The sequence below is a fragment of the Boleophthalmus pectinirostris genome, unplaced genomic scaffold (genome assembly GCF_026225935.1).
Source record: "Boleophthalmus pectinirostris isolate CB_2022bp ecotype Guang Dong unplaced genomic scaffold, ASM2622593v1 HiC_scaffold_22, whole genome shotgun sequence".
NCBI lineage: Eukaryota > Metazoa > Chordata > Actinopteri > Gobiiformes > Gobiidae > Boleophthalmus > Boleophthalmus pectinirostris.
Window position 1 is genome coordinate 27,510,393 of NW_026571190.1, and position 22,588 is coordinate 27,532,980.

Sequence of the window (22,588 nt, forward strand, 5' to 3'; positions counted from 1 at the left end):
CACCAAATACAATATAGTTTACAGTTTAATAGTACAATGTTATGCTTCATAGACATAACTGTCACTTCATAGCATGCTGTCAGTCCACATACACAGGTAAAACTTTAGTCCACATTATACAACTTCAGCAGCTAGATAAAATTGTTATGCAAATGGATGCAAGCTAACAGGAATGTGACACATTTAATGAATAACAGAGTGTATTTGATGCCTGCAGACTCGTATTGTTGTGCAGAGCTCGTAATGATAACCGGTAATTGCGGTGATGATACGGCCTTTGATCTATTCAAATAATGGCCGCACCGACAGCACAATAGGCAAGACAATAATGACAACTGATTACAGCTGTTAAAGTGAACTGGTAGGACGATCATTTTGGTGATAGAATAAGAAAGTGCACTATTTCCCCTGCGCTGTGTTATAATTTTCTGCCCATTTACCGGAGAAGTAATTGCGTTTATATTTGTACTAAAATCTTTGTTTCTTCCTTTGCTACTGAAGGCTACACACTGCAGTATCATCATTATTTTTTCCTGCCCATGTGCTCTCGTGCATTCTTATAATGACTGTGTTTAAAATAACTGTTATTACTGAAGTGTTTTTTTCTGGTACATTGAACTCAGGGCAGCGAGCATTAGGTGTGTATTGGGGAGAGAGCAAGAGAATTATGGGTGAGTGTGTGCTAGTGAGCCACAAACAGAGATGGACCTGTCCCGTTATGTATCTCTATTAAAGGCTCAACTTAAGTGGATGTTTGTTTAAATCGTTAGGTTTGCAGATTTGATTAGGTACAGAGCAAACTCATTCCAAGAGTATGGCTGTGTTTTTAAATCCAGAGGAGCATAGCAAAATGGATAGTATAAGATAAAGTGCAGTCTTCTGTTTTCAGTAGTTACAATGCTACTCATGAGGAAATGCAGCTTTTATATCCTGGTTTATATCAATAGTCAAATGTGTTTCTTGATAGTCTTAGAAAGTTTTAAATTGAAAGGTTGACACTAGACAGCAGCCTCTTAGTTGCAGGGCTGGAATTGGCACTGACCAGCTCACAGGCTCTTGTATTTGCTTTTGTAAAAAAGTAACTTGAAATGTTTATCTTTTTTTTTTAAGTGCACAGGTCAACATTTCTAGTGGAGAGTTTACTACTTGATGTCTCTGTGGAAGTGTTATTGCTTTATCTAGAATGTTCCGCAGTAAAGATTTGACCTATCTATCATAAGAGAGACAAGCATCTTACAGAACTACGCTAAATTACAATTCAGATCTGTGGAGCGTAACCCCCATTCACAGAAGGAATTATTGTATTTTTTAGCAATAGAAACACCCATAGATGAAAATGTTTAAGGTCATACCATTGAAAATTCTAGGGAAAGCAATAACATCTCCATTGAGACAAGCAGGTGACGGACCCTCCACCAGAAAAGTTGCACAGTGCACCTTTAAGTACAGATATTAAACAGTAAGTATGATCAATGTGCTGCTCCAAATCCTGGCTCAAAATATTGCTTGGTTAGTCCATTTTTAGTAGATTGATAATCGAGCAAGTCAACCCTTTGACATTCAGCAATTTGTAAGTTATAAGTTATAAGTTTTTTAGAAATCTCTATAAACCTTGAACTGCAGTAAAATATGTTTCTTCTAAACCCATTGAAACATATTAAATTAAAGATATTCCAGAAATTCTTCCCCCTTTATAAGTAACATTTAACTACTGACAAATATGCAAATCCTCATACTCGTGTCACTTGACATCTTTAAGTCTCTGTATACAGTTAATTCTTTCTTAAGTGACTGTGATGTTGTGATCTGTCTGACTAATGGTGGCTCTGTCTCTGTGGCCTTGTGGTTGAAGTGTTTGTTTTGAGCTTTGTGGTTTGTAAGGCTCCACGTGGTAGACTGTTTCAGACATGTCTTTGAAGAAAAGGTCTCCTGGACTGTGTTTGTTAATGAAACGGGACATTAAGAGTGAGCCCCGTGAGCCTCGTAAAAGCAAAGGAAAAGGTCAGAAACAAGACACAAATATCACAAAGCAGATCTCGCGGTGCTAGTCAGAAACACTGTTGCATTCGCAAATAGCTTAGATGGAAAACTGCTTCCACCTATGTTCATCTTTAAAAATGGGTCACGGGTTTGCTTTTTTCTTGGAAGATGAAAAAAATTTTACTATAGTGTTTGAGCTTGGAACAGGATGTACTGTATGTTCTAAATGGGCAGTAAAAATAAGGATAATTTTTGCTTTTTATGGTGTCATGGTAACTAGAATTACATCCTTTCAATGGCAGGTTTTACTTCTGAATCTACAGTCTTGACTTTGTCCATTTGAGATGATATTGACCGGAAAACAGCTGTAATCTCTTTATGTTAATAACTGATGATGACTGAAGAAAGGGAGATTTCCGTGTGCAGTTTTTCAGTGGCTGGTGTTAGGAACAGGGGACTGGTCTGTGCAAGGACATAAAAGCCTGTTGTTTTATTGTTCGGCTGAAAGAAATGTTGCAGAAAAAGGCATTTGAGAGAGAGGAATATTCTTGGTATGTTAGTGTTGCATAGAAGGATATCTATAGATTAATGGTCACAGTTTTTTGCTGAGCAGTGACCTTACATTATGGCTGACCGTCTCAGTGATGTTTTTTTGTTTGTTTGTTTTTGTTTTTTTGTTTGTTTGTTTGTTTGTTTGACAGATGCATGGGCTTTTTCATACTCTTGTATTAATGTATTAAATACTCTTATAAAATTATGTGTTATTTTAAAGGTGCATTATGTATCTTTTCTGGTAGAGAATCTGCCACCAGTTTGCCTCCATACAGATGTGATTATTTAGCTTGGGATGTTGCGCTGTTTGCCATTCATCTTTGCTGTCCTGCTTTATTTTAAACCTGAAGTGATTATGTTGCTAAATAATACCTCTAAAAAACAGTCCTCACTGTGCACGCTCTAGCTTCTCCACAGATCTGACCTGTAACATGCCCTACCTTCTTATCTCCATCGAGATGGATGTGTTTAAAATGATACTGTGCAACATTTCAGACAAAGCAATAATATCCTCATGAAGAAAACAGGTGGTGAATTCTCCACCAGAAGAGTTACACAATGCACCTTTAACTGTGTTTTTGTCAAAATACAAAACAGAAACAATGTAATAAAATTTTTTGTTCCATTTTTAGGATATATTTTATTGAAACCCCTCTTGTATGTACTTTCAACAAACTAAAACAGGATTTCTTTTTTTTTTTTTTTTATACATTCAACCACATTGATACCATTAGTTTATCTGCTCTCCAAAACCTGCTCCAGTGTAGTCTCTGTTCCAGCCACCAACTATTGATTCAGTTGAACACTCAGTATTGGAATGAATCATTATATAAACGCTGATGTGAAAAGGGTATTTGAACTGCCAAAGAGGGGACAGTTGATCCATATTAGATTCCATTACGTGACTACAGGTCATTACCAAGCCTTTGTTTGAATTTGTTTGTATTTGTATAAAAGTAATTTACATTTTACACTTCTCTGTTTGTGGTTCAGTGACTCGTAGGCTTTATTATGAATGGATGTATATGTGTAGATAGGAAATAGTGAATACATTTTGGTGGATGGAGTTGGATTTTCAGACAGAAACAGCCGAAGATTAATACAAGAGTCTGAAAAGAGTTAGGGGTGTTGTAAAAGAGCACAGAAAGTTATTTGGCGTGAGAAAATAGAATAGATTTGTCAATTTTTCACTTTGGCAACTGCACAAAATAACAAGAAAATTTTAAAAAGAATGTAAGGCTTATTGTTAACACACAATTAAGCAGTGGAAAAGTGTATACAGACATGCAAACAAAGCTGCTAGAAAGAATATGTATACAGCTCTTGAGCACGTGTCAGAAAGTAATGTAAAAACGTGACAAACTTTACAATAAGTAGACATTAAAGATTAAACTGACATTTGTTTTTTCATGCCAATAGTTTAGAATCCAGAGGAACCAATGGCCAATGACCTCTGCCAATATTTCTGGGTCGATATGTAGAGTCTATTCAGGTAATTTTTCCCAATTTATCAAGTTAAAATTGAGTACAAACTCGTTTACAACATTTCTTTTTTCTACAAACTGTGTTGAGTCCAATGTGATCACATTTTTGCAGTGCCCTCTTTGGACTTAAGTGTTCAAACAAAGCTTAATGCATATAGTTTTCATGCATATTTAGGCAGTTGCTTGAGCCAAACACAATATCGACCTCTGAGGAAGATTTATGGCTGATAGCAGATACACTAAAAAAGTCAAATATCCACCTGCTCTATCGACCAAACGATATATCAGTCTATCTCTGCTAATAGGGATGGGACAAGATCTTGCGCCACAAGATCTCGCAAGTCAAAGTTACCACAAGACTGTGCGCACAAGAGGAAAAACTTATCTCCACATGTTTACTTTTAGATTGGACAAAAAAGGGTTCGTGTTGGTGAGTTACATCACAAATAAAAAAATCTAAAAGTGTGAAGCCAAAATTGGAAACTGCAATTGCACAATTTATACAAGAGGAATTTTGTCAAAGTCTCATCTTGCCTCGTTCTCGTCGATCTAATCTCTTGTTTCGTCTTGCCTTGTGAAAATTGTGTCCCACCTCTATCTACTAGAATTACACTGTTTCAACTCGCAACACTGAAATTAATCATAATGTCCATGCTGGTATTTTTCATGCAAATTTAGACATCTGGTTGAGCCAAACAGAATATCGACCTCTGTAGGCGATTTATTGCTGAGAGTCGATACACTAAAAAGAGCAAATATCAGCCATACGATATATCGGTCTTTCTACTAGATATATACCGATTCAACTGCCGATACACTAAAAAGGGGAAATATACTGATTGAACTAGCAACACTACCACAACTCAAACCACAATGCCTATGTTGGTACGAAAGCTACCTTTGATTGGATGCTCCGTGGATTTTGATTGTCAGGAAGAACTTGGTGAAGTAATTTAGTAGAAGTCATTGAGGAGAGAATACCTCCATCTCATAATGAAGTCAAACTGAGTCGTGGATGGATGCCAGACGTAATTAGGGAAGGGAAACTGCTGCTACCTCTGCAGCACAGCACTGGAAAATGACTCCGCTTCTTTCATTCCACCAGCACTGGGTGAACCACATGTCGGGTAATTGCGGTAATGACAATGTGACGATGTAGCCTTTGAGCATAAGGAGGAAGCAATTCAAAGTGCAGGATCTTTGCCGTGTTTATTATTTGTTATGCCTTTTATATTAAAATACGGGCTGGTGGGACCGAAATGATCGGATCTCCAGATATAAGTCATGTTGAAAGTAGAGCCAGAGAGCGTTCTTGCCAGATTGTTTCATGCCGAAAAACAATTGCGATTTGTTAGTGTGACATTTCTCTCCTGAGGGTTTACACACAAGACTGTATAAAGAAAATGTATCATAATCACTGCAGGGGCAAATTATGTGTCTAAATGTATTGCCTTCAACTGACAGTTTATAGTGTTGAAATATAATGCCTGAAATGTTTACAGTGAACAAATACGTACATTATATAGACTCCAGAAGCTAAAAAAAATGTTTGTTGAATCCCCAGATTCTACTTTTACCATTTTAGGCTCAGTTCTGATACTGATTCCAATACTATAGCTTTAAGTATTGCACAATTAAGCAGTGGAAAAGTGTATACAGACACACAAACAAAGCTGCTAGAAAGAATGTGTATACAGTTCTTGAGCACATGTCAGAAAGCAATGTAAAAACGTGACCAACTTTATAATAAATAGACATTAGAGTTCAACCAATATGCATTTTTTCATGCTGATAGTTCACAATCCAGAGTAACCAATGGCCATTGACCTCTGCCAATATTTCTGGGTCAATATGTAGAGTCTATTCAGGTCATATTTTAAAAATGATCAAGTTAAAATTTAGTACAAACTCATTTACAACATTTTTTTTTAACTATAAACTATAAACATTTTTGCAGTGCCCTCTTTGGACTAAAGTGTTCAAACAAAGCTTAATGCATATAGTTTTCATGCATATTTAGGCAGCTGCTTGAGCCAAACAAAATATCAACCTCTGAGGAAGATTTATGGCCAATTGCAGATACACTAAAAAGGAATTATCGGCCTGCATATCGGCCAAACCATATATCGGTCTATCGCTGCTAATAGGGATGGGACAAGATGTTGTGTCACAAGATCTCACACACAAGAGAAAAACTTATCTGATGAGATTTTTTCCACACATTTACTTTTAGATTGGACAAAAAAGTGTTACGTGTTGTTGAGTTACATCACAAAAAAAATCAAAGTAAAACTGTAAACTGCAATTGCACAATTTATACAAGAGGAATTTTGTAGTGTTTTGAAATGTGTACAGTGAACAAATATGTACATTATAGACTCCAGAAGTTTAAAAAAAAAATTGATGAGTCCCCAGAGTCTGCTTTTACCATTTTAGGCTCAGTTTTGATACCGATTCCAATACTATAGCTTTAAGTATCTGCCAATACCAGCACAGAGACTGAAAACAGCATTTATTGACTTTAAACAAAAATAAAGTAAGACAAAACTGATAAAAATGTGTGATGTATCTCTCATATAACTGCTACTAAAAGTTCAAACATTACAAAACTTTCTGCGCCAACTATGACCAGTAAATTGAACCGATATTTGGAAGCGATGCCAGTATCGGATCACTGAATTCGTATTGGAGATATATCAAAAAGCTGATAATATTGCAGTTATTTTGGAGATATGCAAAATGAAAATGAATAGTTAGTAGTTAATCATTTATCCATGTGTTTCAATATGATGGAATATTTGGACTGTTGCCATAGCACGTAATAATTAAAAACTAAATATTTTTCCTTTTCAATGGGAAAAAGTTGTCAAAATGTCACAAATGATAGGAAGTTGAAAGTCATGAACAGTTAAAATTATTCAAGATTTCCACAAAAAGAACAGAATGAACAGAATCTCCTAGAGTAATCTTCCCAACAAGGTTATGAAATGATTTTTCTGCCCCTTTCTTGTTAATTTTATGGTGCATTCTTGCTTTGTGTAATATTTGAACCTCAACCAAGACTTGTACAGGCACATTTTAGCACATCACTAATGCAGCGTTAAAACATTTCAATCAATACTAACACCAGCAAGTTATCTCAGTGTATCCCGAACCTTTCCAACTTTAATTTATTTGTTTCTATTCTTATTCCTCCCACAAGTACAAGTGTATTGAACTAGTCAGACAAAGATTTAGGGCCTGTACAGCTCGGGTCAATATTGCGGTCTTGGAAAATTTCCCCTCTGTGCTGTGAGCATCGGCATGTGCAGTGACATGTAGATAACCAAGTCCTTGGAGGAGAGAGCAGATATGTGGTGGTGTGAATCGGAGCTTGGGACACAGCTAAAGCGCCTCCATTGAAGATTCCATTGGGACTTTGGGGATGCATACATTGATATATGGGCTTTCTAGTGCATATTTGAGCACACTGCCCTGTACTATAGATAGACTGAGCACTCTATATGCCGTGCTTGTAAAAGTTGCCAGTACACCTTGCACTTTCAGTCTCGAATGAATAGAAGCTGCATAGACATAGATTCTCTTCTCTTTCTCTTTTTCTGTGCCTTTTTACAAGCACAATACGGCGGAGTAGGCTAGGATGCACTAAGCTACACAGATCCCCTGCAGAATGAGAATGGAAATACTGCAGGCAAGTAGGAACAATGAGGCAGACTGGTAAAGCAGAGCCAGGCACAGAGAGGTCTGTCCTCCACTGTACAACAACTATAACTCAGTACACCCCTAGTCACTTAGAAACAATACAGCTTCACCCGCAGATGGATAACAATAAAAATACGAAGCCTAACACAGAACTATTCTTAGCTGGGGATAATGTAATATGCCACTTCGGTATATAACAAATTCTGCCATACGAGTCCTTTTATTTCGTTTCTGAGCCAATCCCTGGGAAAAGAAAATTGAAGTCTTTCTTTTTTTTTAACCTTGACTTTGTATCTCTTACCTATTCATTCCTGAAGCCTATTACATAGCGCGGTAGCAGGGATTACGTGACTGTATAATAGCTAGTTTTGACAGGTTAAAAGAATTGTCGTGTGGACCGTGAGATGCGGGGGTCAGAGCCACTGAATGAGATGTCTCCCTGACAGCTCGTGCCTGCTGGTTTGTGTGTGGGACCGTGTAGGTAGCAAGTGTATATATATCTCCATGCATGAGCGTTGTTGTATAATGAAACGCCCCGCATGGTTTCTCAGTATTGATTAACTATATTCAGACGCATGGCCTGTATTACGGTTAGCATGGACCACCACTGCAGCCTCATTGTTTCCTGTCATGCGTGCTTCCATAACAAGTAATGGGCATGCTTAGACTTCAGGCACTTCTCCCAGTAATGATCCTTTTATTAGAGCACTGGCTTAAAGCATGTGTGGGGACTGTGTTCATATGTGAGCCCATCCTTCAGTGCAACATGTTCTAATATGCACTTCATTACTTTGCCCCGTTGTGAACTCCTAGTATTTTTAAATTGGGTTTAATGAAATAACATGGTAGAATTTATACTGCACAAATGGATTATTACTTGCAGCGAAGTGTGCATGTGAGAGATAGACTTACCGACTTACCTACTCAACAGACTGCATTTGACTGGCTCTGTTTCTCAGAATACAAGTGTAGTGCAGCTATGTATTCAGGCCTGCCACGACAATTACTATATCAACTTGTCATCCAATATATGAAAGCTTTATGGAGATCAATATTAACCCTATGTGCATTTTCTTTGCGTTACTAGAAAGTTTTTTGTTATGTTTTGGTAATGTGATCACAACAGAAAAAGGATTGAATTAATACTGTCTAACTCATTACAGATGCAACCCAAGTACTTAAAGGTCAAATGTGTAACTTTTCTGGAGAAGATTCGCAACCTGTTTGTCTCCATAGAGATGTTAATGCTTCTGTTTAAGTTGTACGGTATTAAACTAATCAGTCTTGCATTTATTCAACTACAGGTGTTCAGGCTACAGGCTCAAAAACATCTTAAAACCATTCATTCTCACTCAGTGGGGTCACCTCTTCACAAATCTAACATGTAATTTATAATTATAATTTGTAAAAGTCCTCATGGAGTTTCTTTAGTTTACAGCCATACTGTGGAACATTCTAGTCACATCTCCATGGAGACAAGCAGATGACAGATTCTCCAACAGACAAGATATACATTTGTTTTGGCCTTTCTTCCACATGGAGCTGGTGTTTTGAATGGGCAAAAATTGGGTTTGAAAACGGGTTCCAGATTCCGGCTCAGATCTGAGAACACCGGTGTTGCATTGTCATGTGGGCAACCAAACCATAGCTTTTGGAAAATGATGATGTTGCAACCCTGTCATCACCACATGACCAGAAGAGATCCCCGCACAGGAAGGACTTTATACACATGCGCTCCTCATAGTATTGTGTGTCCTGTGGCTCTGACTGTATCCTGTTTACAGCACCACATATAGGTGTGGCATATGTGTTGCATTGTTTTCACTCAGTGCTTCGTTGTCATGTGGAAGTGAATATTTATTGATCCGAATTTTTTTCAACCAAAAAAATAAAAAAAATCCAGGAGAGCTGTCGTGTGGATGTAGCCTTTGTTTTTGTTTACATTTAGAATAGTTTGTGTAATTTAAATCTGCTTTTGGGTAATTGCTTCGGTGGCATGAAGTTGTTTCAGTTTTATTGTTTATCATCTATATTTACTTCAGCAATATATCGCACTCTGTTGTAGTATCTCTTTTGCCAGTTTAACAGGGTGGTGGATGAACACACAGCATACGATGTAATGTCAAATGTATCCAAAATCTCCATTCACCACTCATTATCGCACACTAGGTGGTAGAGGATTTGCATTGCCAAACAAGAAAGAACAGGAAAAGAAAGAATAAGAAATCCACATAATTGATGCCATGGAATTCACATATTTAGAGTGGGCTAGTCATGATTTATCCATTTAAGTGTCAGTGCGAAAAATCATGATACCAAATGCTCGCCCACTCTGTCAATTACAATACGCACATTGTTCGCGGATGAGACAGAGCAGAAGATGTGGTTGGAGAATACTCTTATTGTCTGGTTTAAGATTTCATGTGAGTCTGTGTTTTGTAAGCCTGTCACGATAGGAAATTTAGAGTGCGACATATATATTGCTGAAATAAATATAGACAATAAATCATAATATTACTACAAATTTAAAGCACTGACAGAATAACCCAAAGCAGATTTAAGCCACAAAAACAATTCTGAATCTACAATATTGTCAAAAAAATTGTGAGGTGTAATAAATATACAGCAGACTGAAACACTTCAGTAGTTAGTTTGTATCTATAATGAGTCACAGAAGTTATTAATTTAAAGGTGCAATATGTAAATTTTCCAGTGGAGTGTTCATCACCTGCTTGTTTTTGTGGATATGTCATTCCTCTACCTGGAATGTTCCACAGTATGACATTAAACAGCTCTACCGTACATTTAATAAATTACAGGTGGTTGTACAGCTCAAAAATATGTAGAAAAACAGGCCTTCTGACTGTGAGCGGGGTCGCCTCTCCACAGATATGAGCTGTAACTTGGTCTGGTTTGGTCTCCATGAAGATAGTAGTGAAAGCAATAACATCTCCATGGAGACAAGTATTTGAAGGACCCTCCACCAGAAAAGTTACACAATGCACCTCAAACCTTTTACTTCTCAAATTGCATTGTGTAGCCAAAAACCCCAAGAACCCCCAGTATTGCAAAGAAAACATTGATAAATATTGAGTCTCAAAATATATTGTTTCAGCTTTGAATGATAAGTCGATAATGTAATTATCATGACAGTAATTATCGTGACAGGCCCAGTGTTTTGGCAACTTTTCCCTTCCTGTTTGGCTTCTTCTTCTACCCATTATTCACTGTAATCAGCTTTAAAAGGTTTAATCCGAGGCTGCCTGGCTGTACCGGTGCGGATGAAGTGAGATCACAGGCACAACTTGAAATGTTGCAATGGGAAGCAAGAGCAATTATATATTTAGTGACACTCTATAAATCGGGGAATAATGCAGAAGCTCCCCCACTAGCGCACACTGATGCCTTTAATTAAGTTGAAAATGTTGTTTGATGTGTTTCTATGACTCTATGACGCCCACTGTGTCATCCTTTACTGACTCATTTTCTGCTCTGCTCTCCCCTCTATCTGTCTCCCTCCCAGGTGGCCAAGAGTCTGATGGCGCCTCTGTCACTGGACATCGCGGGGGACCCAGACAGCGAGCGTGCGTTAGGAAAACAGAGGCTCAGTGTAGCTATTGGCGTCCTGGCAGGGGCCGCAGCGGTCATCCTGGTGATCCTTCTTGTTGTCACAGCTCGCCAGTGTGGGGCTCAGGGTAAGAACGGCTATGAGGCAGGTAAGAAGGAGCCCGAGGAGGACTTCTTCAGCCCCCCTGGTACACAACCGCAGGGGGTCCGCGGTGGGGGGTCAGATCGTGGACGCAAACCTCGCCGAGACAAACGGAATGGCGGCGGAGGTGGAACGGCGACGTCAACGAAGTCAGACCGGTCCATGTACAGCGGGATTGTCACCGTGAACGGACTCAGACGCCACCCCAATGACGAGGACGAGGAGGACATGAGTAGCGCGAGTGAGCGGTTAGCGGCCAGGTACTGCGCCGTGGACGGGGACCCCGGCAGCCCTCGTATGGGTGGAGGAAGGAGGCACCAGTCCAGTCCAGACCTGGCACGGCACTACAAATCCAGCTCTCCTCTCCCCGCGGTCAATCTGCAGCCACACTCACCACCGGCTGAGGGCAAGAAACACCAGGCGGTCCAGGAGCTGCCCCCCTCCAACACGTTTGTGGGCAGTGGGGGCTGTGCGGGCAGTGCCGGGTCCAGCAGCAGCAGCAGTGGGGGCAGTGGCAACGCAGACGCTATGTCCCTTGGGTCTGACCAGTGCTCCGAGTACGGCTGCCAGACCGGGAACAAGTACAGCAAACAGGTAAGACTTCCATGGGTTTTCTCAATTTTGCCGCTTGTGCTTTGTTTTCCGTAAAAGATTTTGGGTGGGAATGGTGGGAGAACGGCTGGCGCTCTTGGCTACCATCAGGGGAGTTCAATCCTCAGTCCAGAAAATGCAATCTCCCAAAACAAGACTCTAAACTGCCTGCAGAGAAAGAATATGAGAGTGAATGGTGTGTGTAGGCCTGTCACAATAACAAAACTTGAAGTTTGATATATTGTTGATTTAAATATAGACAATAAACAATAATATGGCAGCTAATTTATGCCAGTGACACAATAACTGAGCAGATTTAAACCACAAAACTATTCTTAATCAATATGGTTAAAACATCATGAGCGGCAATAAATAAACAGCAGAATGAAGCACTTTTGCACTTAGTTCTTATCTATAATGAGTCATAGAAGTTTTTAATTAAACCTCTTACGGCTTAAATCTTATCGTGTTGCCAAAAAATAACCACAAATTTCCCAGAAGTGCAAAGAAAAAGTACATGTGATAAATATTGACCTCCAAAATGTACTATTCCAGCTTTCATATACTGAACCATAAGCTGATATAGTGATTTTCGTGACAGGCTTAGGTGTGTGTTTCTGTAAGAGCACACATCAGTCACACAAGGATCTTATCAAATTTAGTAAAAAAAATGACTTTTTAAAACAGCAAAAAAGTTGCACTTTTATTTTGGACAGTCCATCAAAGGCTTTTCTCCATGGAAATGTTATTACTTTGCCTGGAATGTTTTAAAAAATCTTAAAGGAGACCAAATCAGACCAAGTTACAGGTCAGATCTGTGGAAAGGCTACCCCACTCACAGTCAGAATGCCTGTTTTTTTAAGGTATTTTGAGCTGTAAACTCACCTGTAATTGAATAAATGTAAGGTAGAGTTGTTTAAATCATACTGTGGAATATTCCAGGCAGAGCAATGACATGACATCCATAGAAACAAGCAGGTGACGGACCCTCCACCACAGTTACACAGTTTACACACTTTAAGTTGTCATTTTTTGATAGTATCACAACTACTACTTTTGACAAGTACTACTTTTGCGCATCTAATTCTTCTAATTCAAACTATCCTTTACTTAATTCCTTTGACAGGCTCCCTTTCGCTCGCCCTCCCACTGCACTTCCTCTTTTATATTCACACATCTGCTGACATACCATAGCGCGCTCCCCGTTGCTAGCATCCCAACATACATTTTATCTGCACAAAGGAGCTGTCACTGGGCCTTAGCTGCGTGTGAGTCCCCGAGATACTGTGGCTACTGCTCCTGCTGGTAGACATGAGGCCTCTGTTAAGCACGATCTAATACAGTGGACATGACTCACCCCCTGCCCGTGTGCAACAATATGTGAATGTGGATACCACTTGAATCCTTTTTAGGGAGGGTCTGTGCGTGTAAAATCCCCTGAAGAGTTGTGCTGTGCGGAGGACGCGGACTGAGTGGGCGCGTCGTCACCTCCAACTGCGTAAATGGTCATTTTCTGTCCATGTTTCCCTTGTCATGCTGTTATTCCTCCCCCATTTAGCATATATGGTGATTCTGCTTACAATTTTTGCTGTTTAATGAATGCGCAGGCTTTGGTGTTTGCATAGTTATAAAACCAAAGTCCTGCTGATAGACACAGAGATTGCGACCCCCTTAGACAGAGAAACACTATATGTATTTTGGGCTCTTCATCATGTTTTGAAAGTTGTTTCTGAGATATCTGCAGCTGTAATGGTATGAACTGCCTCTTCCCTAAATCCTTCAAACTAATTATTGTGATTTTATATCTTAAGGAAGGTCACGTAAAGATCCTATATTACACAAAACTGACTCTTCTGAGCTTTAAGCTATGTTAGAATGCTGTTACCTCCTTAAAAACATACCTGGAGTTGTGTTTTGTTTCATTCACATATTTGACCACCACATAAAAACCTGGTGACGATGTGGTGAAGCTGTAATTTTCTGCCCTTTACCTTTAGTTCAGTGAAGATTGGAAATTCCAGGGGTGAAATCAACCAAATGATTCTAGTGAATATAAGGAGTGTAAAAACACAATGGTGCACTTCCTGTATTACCACATGACATCACAAGGAGGAACGGAGTGTTTTCTGTTTGATAGAAGAATTCAGGGCCTGTTTACACAAGAACGCTTGCGGGTAGAAAAGACAAAATATTTTATCGGAAGTGCCTTTCGTTTAGATGGTGACGGCGTTTTCGGGGCTTAAAAGCGCAAAAATCTGAAACCACTTCCAGAGTGGAAAAGTTGAACACACTCTGCTGTTTCTGTCTCCACTGCCCAAGACACAAAACTCTGGTCAGATCTGCTCACGTCGCTTACATGTTTACATCACAAACATACACAGAAACAAACATGTTAGATAATTTCCATGCGTCGGACCTTCAAGCTGCTCTGGCAATTTTAATAAACTTACAGGAGGCTCCCAACAAATGTACAGAATATGCAGAGACACTATTAGTGAACAGAGAAGGATCTGCAATCACCTCTGTCAAATTCTGGATTCATCAGTTCGTTGCAGGCGAGACAGACGGCATGCATAACCAATCAAATTCCACACACTCCTGAATACGCTCATCTAAACACACAATAAAAAGTGGAGACAAGATGCCGCTTTTGCATCTCCTGTTCAGACCGTCATCATATAAACGTAGCCTCATTCTAAATATGCAACATGTGTTAAATATGTGTGAATAAAACATGCAATGAGGAAACCGTAACATAGATCTCGAACAGCATAATATGGGCCCTTTAACATGTCTCTAGTGAAGTAAAACTATAAATAACTAACAGAACAGTTCTAAAATCCAGCCCTTTACTTTATGCTTTTACTTCACTGTGACATATTTGCAATGGATAAATGGGCTTGCTATTGTTCAAAAAATCATTTTTGAAGAAGCAAGTAGAAGTCAAAATGCTAAAATCTGTAGCGAAAAGTAATTACAACGTTTCTGATGTATTTGCCATTGCTTAAAAATGTTCATAAACTTGTGAAGAACTATGACTTGCATTATCCTTTTGTGTGATAGGCTTGTCAAAATATGGTTTCTGAAGACAGGGCAAGTAGACAGGAAGGCCGCCACAGAGCAAAAATCACATAGTGTAGCTTAAACTGACATGCACAAACACATAGACGGCATCTATCACAGTAGACACCCTGACGCAGCAGGGTCTCCCAAGTCCACGGGGAGCGCTCCAGAGACTGCGCTTTGAATGACAGCGAGACCATCTTAAAGGGCCGGCGTCTCATTTCCGTGACAGACAGCTCCCCCATTTATCCACCCCGTGCGCTGGTGAAAAACTGCTGATGTGGTCATTAAATAGGAAGGGGAGAGGAGCTTCTTAGGCTAATCAATTCATACATAGAGTCTCTGATCCCTACCCAACACACACTAAAACACACAACGCACACACGCTTACACACACACCCAGAGGTTAATCCATTACGGAGTCAATCCTCTTAATCTCCGAAAGAAAATGCTTAGTTGGGGAGTTTTCTCTTCATGCTTACGTGCACGCAAAACATGCCAAGGCACATACGGAAAGACCTCGAGACACACGTACTGACAGCGTAATGAAATATTGATTGCGTGGGGGTAATTAACTCCTCTGCGTCCCGCCTCCACCTGAGCCCCCACCTCCAAAATACCACCCCATCACTCTATATGCCACGGTGAATAGGACTTCGGCTGCTCATGTGTGACTCTGGTGTCAGGATTTGTTAACGCGAAATGTTTGAGCAGTTTTGTGTCGGCAGTGGGTGTCTGTCACTTAACGGCGTGCTTATTTCGCTATAAATGTGTGCAAGGCAGAGATAGACTACCAGCGGTAATGGGCGGTGGTGAGCAAGAGCCAAATGTAGGAAGTAGGACGCTCTCAGAATTTGGAGTAGCATGAGATGAGGAGTGGATGAGAATTATAAGAGGTTAGGAGGGGAGGAAGGCTGGAACGAGGAGAGAGAAGTTTGAATTTCAAAGCTTTTTAGTGGGTCAGTGAAAACTCCCCTCTTGAAAAAAAGTGTTGATCTGAAGTCAGCGCATCATCAGAACAAGTTGTCTGCTCCAAATCGCCTTTCTGTTTGGCCACTGTAAACCATCTGCCTTTTAGTGTGTGGTTATTTACATTTTCATTTGGCATAGATCTTACAACAAATGTCCATCTGGGTTTAATTTAAGTCAAGTTGGGGGTAGCTCAAAGAATGATTATTTGTTGATTTTTATTTAGTTTTTTCTCTCTTGAGTTTACATCAAATTATCTTCCCAACACGGTAGATAGATTTATGTAAGACCTTATGGTAGATATTTAAATTATAAAACTTCCTCATACAGAGGAGAAAGCTTGAAGAAGCAAACACATTTTAAAGAATCCTATGTCGAGAAACTTCTTTACTCAACTACTACTTATAATGTAATTTCAACAGGTATCACCACTGTTTTTTATTTTGAGCATGTGATCATAATAACCGTAAAGGCCCATATTACTCAATTTTCTGATTGATGTTACAATGCTGTTTCCTCATCAAAAACCTACTCGGAGTTGTATTTTGTTTGATTCACTCATGCCATGCACCGTCACTAAATCATTTGGATAATTTCAGACCTGGAATCGCCAATCTCTTCAGAACAAAAGGTAAAAGAAGCTGTTAACTTGAAAACTACCACTTCATGACATCACAAAGTGGAACAGAGCATTTTGAGTTTCGAAGATGTAGACAGACTAATAATAAAGGCAAGGCAAGTTTATTTGTATAGCACAATTCGTACACAAAGTAATTCAAAGTGCTTTACAGAATAAGAAATACATTAAAATCATAATAAAAACAAATCAAAACATAAATAATCATGAAGATTAAAATTAAAAAAGAGAGACATAAATTGGAGAGAAGAGTGCGGAATGAAAACCTTTCAGTTATATAATAAAGGGTTACTAAAATATGTGTGAATGAAACAAAACACCAGAGGTGGGACCGAGTCATTGTTTTGCGAGTCTCAAGTCTTTGACCTCAAGTCTGAGTCGTCTGCTTTGAGCTTCAAGTCATTTAAAATTTTTAAACCAAAACACAAAATATAGCTTAGATTTTTGCAATTTATGTGATTTTTAAACTAAATTGTACTTGGTCATGGTATATTTATATATGAGTATTTATATAAGAGTTGCTAAATGGTACTTTTTCCTTTTTAAATGTCTTGACAAGATCTTAGTGTGAATCATTGCAGTTAAAATAGAAAGAATTCAGATTTAAAAGATCTTAATAACAGTTATTTTGTCATGATGTTCTTTGTACTGTGTACTGTATATTACTGTAGTAAATTTGAGGATACCATATCATAGTTCTTCAGTTACATCCAAAGTAACAAATGGAGAGGGGCATGGTGCAGTTTGTTCCTGTGAAATTAAGAACCCCGTGTATCAACTGTAAAGAGGAAATTGTTTTCTAAAAACATATTTTTTAGGAGAAGCATCAAGTCTTGTCAAGTCACAGGCCTCAAGTCCGAGTCAAGTCGCAAGCCACTGACCTTCAAATCCAGGTCGAGTCCTAAGTCTTAGTCCATTTTATCAAGTCAAGTCTCAAGTCCTAAAAATAGTGACTCAAGTCTGATTCGAGTCCAAGTCACGATTTGCAAGTCCCCACCTCTGCAAAACACAACTCCAAGTATGTTTTTTGAAGAAGTAACAACAATCTGACATGGCTTTAAAAGTTCAGGACTGTTCATAGCATTAATCCCTGCTCCAGTATGTATCTAGTATTAATGTTAGTGAAATCTTATTAAAATTTTGTATCTGGGTCAACTTTTTAACAACTTTACACTGGTTGTTTTATCAGATTCTAAAGTCTAACTTGTACATGGTCTTGTGATTTAACACTTGGTAGCTGAATGTATTTAATTCTATTTTCTTTTCTAGCATCATTAAAGCTTGTTCTAGTTAGCAGTGCATATTGATTAGTTTGTGTGATTTTCCTTATCTGGTCCAAGTATTTTTTGGCTTAGCGCTGGTCCAGTTCCTGTTCTTAAGTTACAGCAAATAACCATTCAATTATGGCCATTCTAGCCCTTGCATTTGTCTTGCTTTGAGAACAGCACACAGCCTCCATTGGCCTGTAAACCTTCTCTGGATGGATTAATCCTGCTCAAAATTTTAATTGGGGGGAAATGGGCGACTAATGAAAACTGGGCACCGTCGAGAAGTCTCTTGAGAGCCAAGAGCATGACGATAAAGTAGCTCAGTCAACATTGTCAGTCTTTTAAACCCAACTTGTTTGCCGAGGAGAGTAAAGAGGAAGGGAGAGATACAGATGGGCAGGGGGAGACAGGGGACGAACGGAGTGATAGTGAGTGAGGGGACATGATCTCCTGAGACTGGGACAGAGATAAAAGGTTAGCCAAAGGGAGACTGGAGATGTGTGCTTAGGCGTGTGGCACTAAAAAGCCACTGTTTCACAATGGGAGATGAAAGGCAAAGATGTTGAATATGAGAGCGCCGTATCACTGGCCATTTATTCAGTGGCTGGGAAACTGCGCGCAAATCTTATGACAGTGAAATCATGTTTTTAGATAATGTACCGTATTTGCTTTGAGTTTATTCAGAACAAGCGCTCGCAAATGGGATGCTTTATGCAGCCTAACCAAGCGCTTCTAAAGTGAGAAATATGACATTCATTATTCCCAGTCTCTTCTATTGAAGTAGAACGTTGCAGTGGTAAAATATTGGTAAACCAGTGTGTACACCACCAGTTTTTGGAGTAAGAAAAAGTGTCTTTGTGTGCTCATAATTCAAATCTGTTTCGTTACCACAAAAAAAAACATGTATCTTTATTTATCTGGTTTGTAACAGAAGATCAAAACATATTTGCTTTACCAATCTGCTTTCTACCTATACAATGGAAAAGTGTCACAGACTGTGGAGTAATGCACTATGCCCATATATTACTCTGTTTTCTGATTTATGTTATAATGATGTTATAATGTTGTTTCTTCATCACAAACATACCTGGTTTTGTTTAATTCACACAAATCCTGAAGTAAATTTAAAAGGTAGCTGTTAACTTGACAACTACCACTTCATGACATTCTGAGGTGGAAAAGAGCCTTTTGAGCTGAAGATATAGGGCCTGTTAAGACAAGAATGCTCACGGGTAAAAACGACAAACTACTTTATCGGAAGTGCCTTTCGTTTAGATGGTGACAGTGTTTTTGGGGCTTAAAAATGCAAAAATCTGAACATCCTCCAGAGTGGAAAAGTTGAATACCCTCCACCGTAGTGTTTCCATTTACACTGCTCAAGACGTATAACTCTGGTCACGTCGCGTATGCGTTTACATCACATACATCACCACCTAGTGTCACCACCTAGCCGCTTGGCATGCATACCCGATCGAATTCCATACACTTTTGTGTCACTGTATGTACGCAGATTTCCTTCCGAACATGCTTGTCTGAACGCAGAATAAAAAGTGAAGACACAATGCCACTTTTGCATCTTCTATTCAGACCGTCATCATATAAATGTAGCCATGGACAGACTAATAATGCAGGATTACTCAAAACATGTGAATGAAACAGAACATAACTCAAAGTATGTTTTTGAGGACGTAACAACATTATAGCATGGCTAAAAGCTTGTAAAAGTCTATTTTGTGTAATATAGGACCTTTAAACATTATGGCGGTGAGTGTCTGACACATACAAAATAGATTTTTTAAAACAAATATGCACCAGTTCACAACCAACACATTTTCTTATGCACTTCTTATGCATTTCTTAAGGTTTTATTTTCCTAGTGAAAGAACTTTTGCCAGAAAATGTTTATCTGTACAGTCTATATAGCCCTGGGTTGCATGTAGAGTACTGGAGAAAGCCGAACTAAGTGCTTGTGACTGGAGGGAGGGGTCGGCGCGAGTGAGTGGGAGAGAAAGAGAGAAAGAGAGAGAGAGGGAGGTCTGGTTTGGGCAGCAGCCAGTGAGCGAGAGTGGACCGCTGAGATGTGGGTCATCAGGATACCCGTTGGCATCAGGACACATTAATGATCACAGCAGTCACATGGCACTGCAGTCAATATGGGCAAAGTGGCCTGATTCTCCTCCCCTCTCCCCTCGCATCCCTCCACCGCTCTCAAACCCACTCTCCTCCGTCAAGCACAAGGACATCTGCGTGAAGTGAATCTCTCAGCTTGTTTGCCATCATCTGCATTTATGTTTATTTAGATGCCAGGGTGTCTTTCACAAACTTTAAAACAACCCTGATTTCCATTTAGAGTACTTAACAGAATTGATGTGCAGGTGTGAAGAATTTGAATTTTGTTTTGACAGTTTTAGAAAGGTTTTTTTTGAGTGGCTCCAGATGCCTTTTAGAAGAATAATTTATAAGGTTATTAAGGTTGGTAGGTACGCTTTATTGTCCTTGTGAGAAAACGTGTCCCTTGAATTTCACCTATCCTTCATTGTCAGGAGCAGTGATGCGCTCAAGGACCCCAGATCTTCAGGTAGGCTCGGTCAGGATTATATTAGCTGGAGGATTTACTTGTGCATGTTTTGGGTTGAGTGGTTACCAGCGTGTAGGGATGCATCAATCTGATACGGAAAAATGTACTGGTTCTGAATCGGCTTCCAATTATCGATTGAGCCGATATCCTGGTTGGACATATACATTGATGTCATAAGACTATTTACTGGTCATGTTCAGCCCATAAATACTCATAGTGTTTGAATTTCTACTTACACAAAGTTGTTCTGTAGTTACTTGAGAGATAAACAACAGCTACAGAACACATTTGGATCAGTTTTTATTTTTGTTTTAAGAAAATGAATGTAGTTTTTAGTCTCTGCACTGGTATCGGTAGATGTTTAAATCCATATATAGCATTGGAATCAGTATCAGAACTGAAAAAGCTGGATCAGAGCATCCCAAGAGGAAACCCAGACATAGATAAAAACGTACAAACTCTGCACAGAAAGAGCTCAAAATACAGTTATTCATTCGTGTTGAAATGTTTGGATTTTATGGCCGTGTTTACTATTATTGCAAGAGATGACTAACGCCTTGGCAGAGGTCTTTTGATAGAAAGGCTAGATTACTGAATTTTTGGTCAGTCTGGCTTTTTGGCTCCTGATACTGATACTGCAATATGTAGCTTCTGTAATTCCCTGCAGAGGAACAGTCCATTTTTACCCTTTACTCTGCTTTCAGTTGCTTCTGTCAGCTCTTCTGTGTCACTTTTGATGCCATATGCGTGGGCTCCAGTCTAAACCGCCCCATAGCTGCTACCTTTGCATCTCCTCTGCACCTCACTGACCTCCGAGAATAGCGCGACTCAGCATTTTAACTAGTGTGACTTCTTCTTTTACTGTAGTGAGCACTTTCTCTCCTTGGACCTAGCTCCTGTGTGGGGCGGGCAAACGAGAGCGGCGCAGCAACTCAATCGAACCACGCACATTTACACACACACAAGCATTCAGAGTGTAATCAATGGTGTGTTGAGAAGAGCAGCGCTGCAGTGGAGGTGCTATAGGTGGTTTTACATAGCTTTGTTTTACAGTAGAGTGTGAAGGTCAGGTGGGCTGTCAGAGCTGAGCGTGGGAGAAAGTGATGTCTCTGTGTTTCTGACGTTTCTGGAACATGTTTGTGGTTTTTGCTCCACAAACATGAAGTAATTTTCTCATGATGTCATCAGTACAAGCTTCCCAGACAGACGGGAAACAAAAATTTGTATTGCTATTTTAGTTTTCTAAAAGCTTATATATACCATTGTTTAGAGTTTGACAGTTTTTGGCAGGATTGGTCCTTTAAAACAACAGATAGATGTTCTTGGAGTGTCTGCAATAGGGAAATGTGTTACAACTGTGTTTTTGTGACATTGTGAAGACAGGCAGAGCAGATGACTGCAGCGGTGAATGGGACTTATTCAGTCAGTCTTGTTCATCTAATTGGACTGTATGGACGGGCGCAGGCGAAGAGATTAGGTCTACTGGATTATAAAATTGAAAAGCAGCTTTTCATTTCATCGAAATCCCCCCCAGGATTAAATATGATGAGCGTCTGTCATAGACTCACAGTTACCACTCAGACGCAGCACATGAGTGCATCCGCACACACATGCTGTTAGCGCAGTAGCGTGCCGAGAGCATTAGGGTCATAGAGGTGAAGGCACTGCCAGACCAGATACAAAAGCCCTCCTCCTCCTCCATTCATACTGTGCTTTCTCTTTGTTGCACGCTTTCTGTAACCAGGCACTGACCCCCTGTCATCAGAGCACCCCTGCCTTGATGTATTTATTAGAGCAGAGGCAAGAAGAGGCCACGCAGCCTGCCATATGCTCACAGGGCAGGTAGAAGGCGAGGTGAGTGTGGAGCTGAGAAGGACAGGGTAACCAAAGCAGGGATCAACAGTAGTCCAGACTGAAAACTGATCTACTGACCTGCAGACAAAGAGAGGGAGGGGGAGTGTCTGCAGGGGAACGTGAGCCACAGAGGAGCCGTACAGACTCCAACAGAGATGAGGAGACACACACACTTTAAATGTTTACAGGAATGGAGATGCA

The 22,588-nt window shown here is 39.7% G+C and overlaps 1 protein-coding gene across 1 annotated transcript in view; it reads left to right on the forward strand.

The window, feature by feature from the left end:
- pcdh7a (protocadherin 7a) overlaps nt 1-22,588 on the forward strand; it is a 78,553-nt gene that overhangs the window by 7,320 nt on the left and 48,645 nt on the right. The window contains exon 3 of the mRNA XM_055158361.1: nt 11,242-12,021. Within this exon, the coding sequence (XP_055014336.1) occupies nt 11,242-12,021 (780 nt within the window). The remainder of the gene's footprint in view (nt 1-11,241; nt 12,022-22,588) is intronic.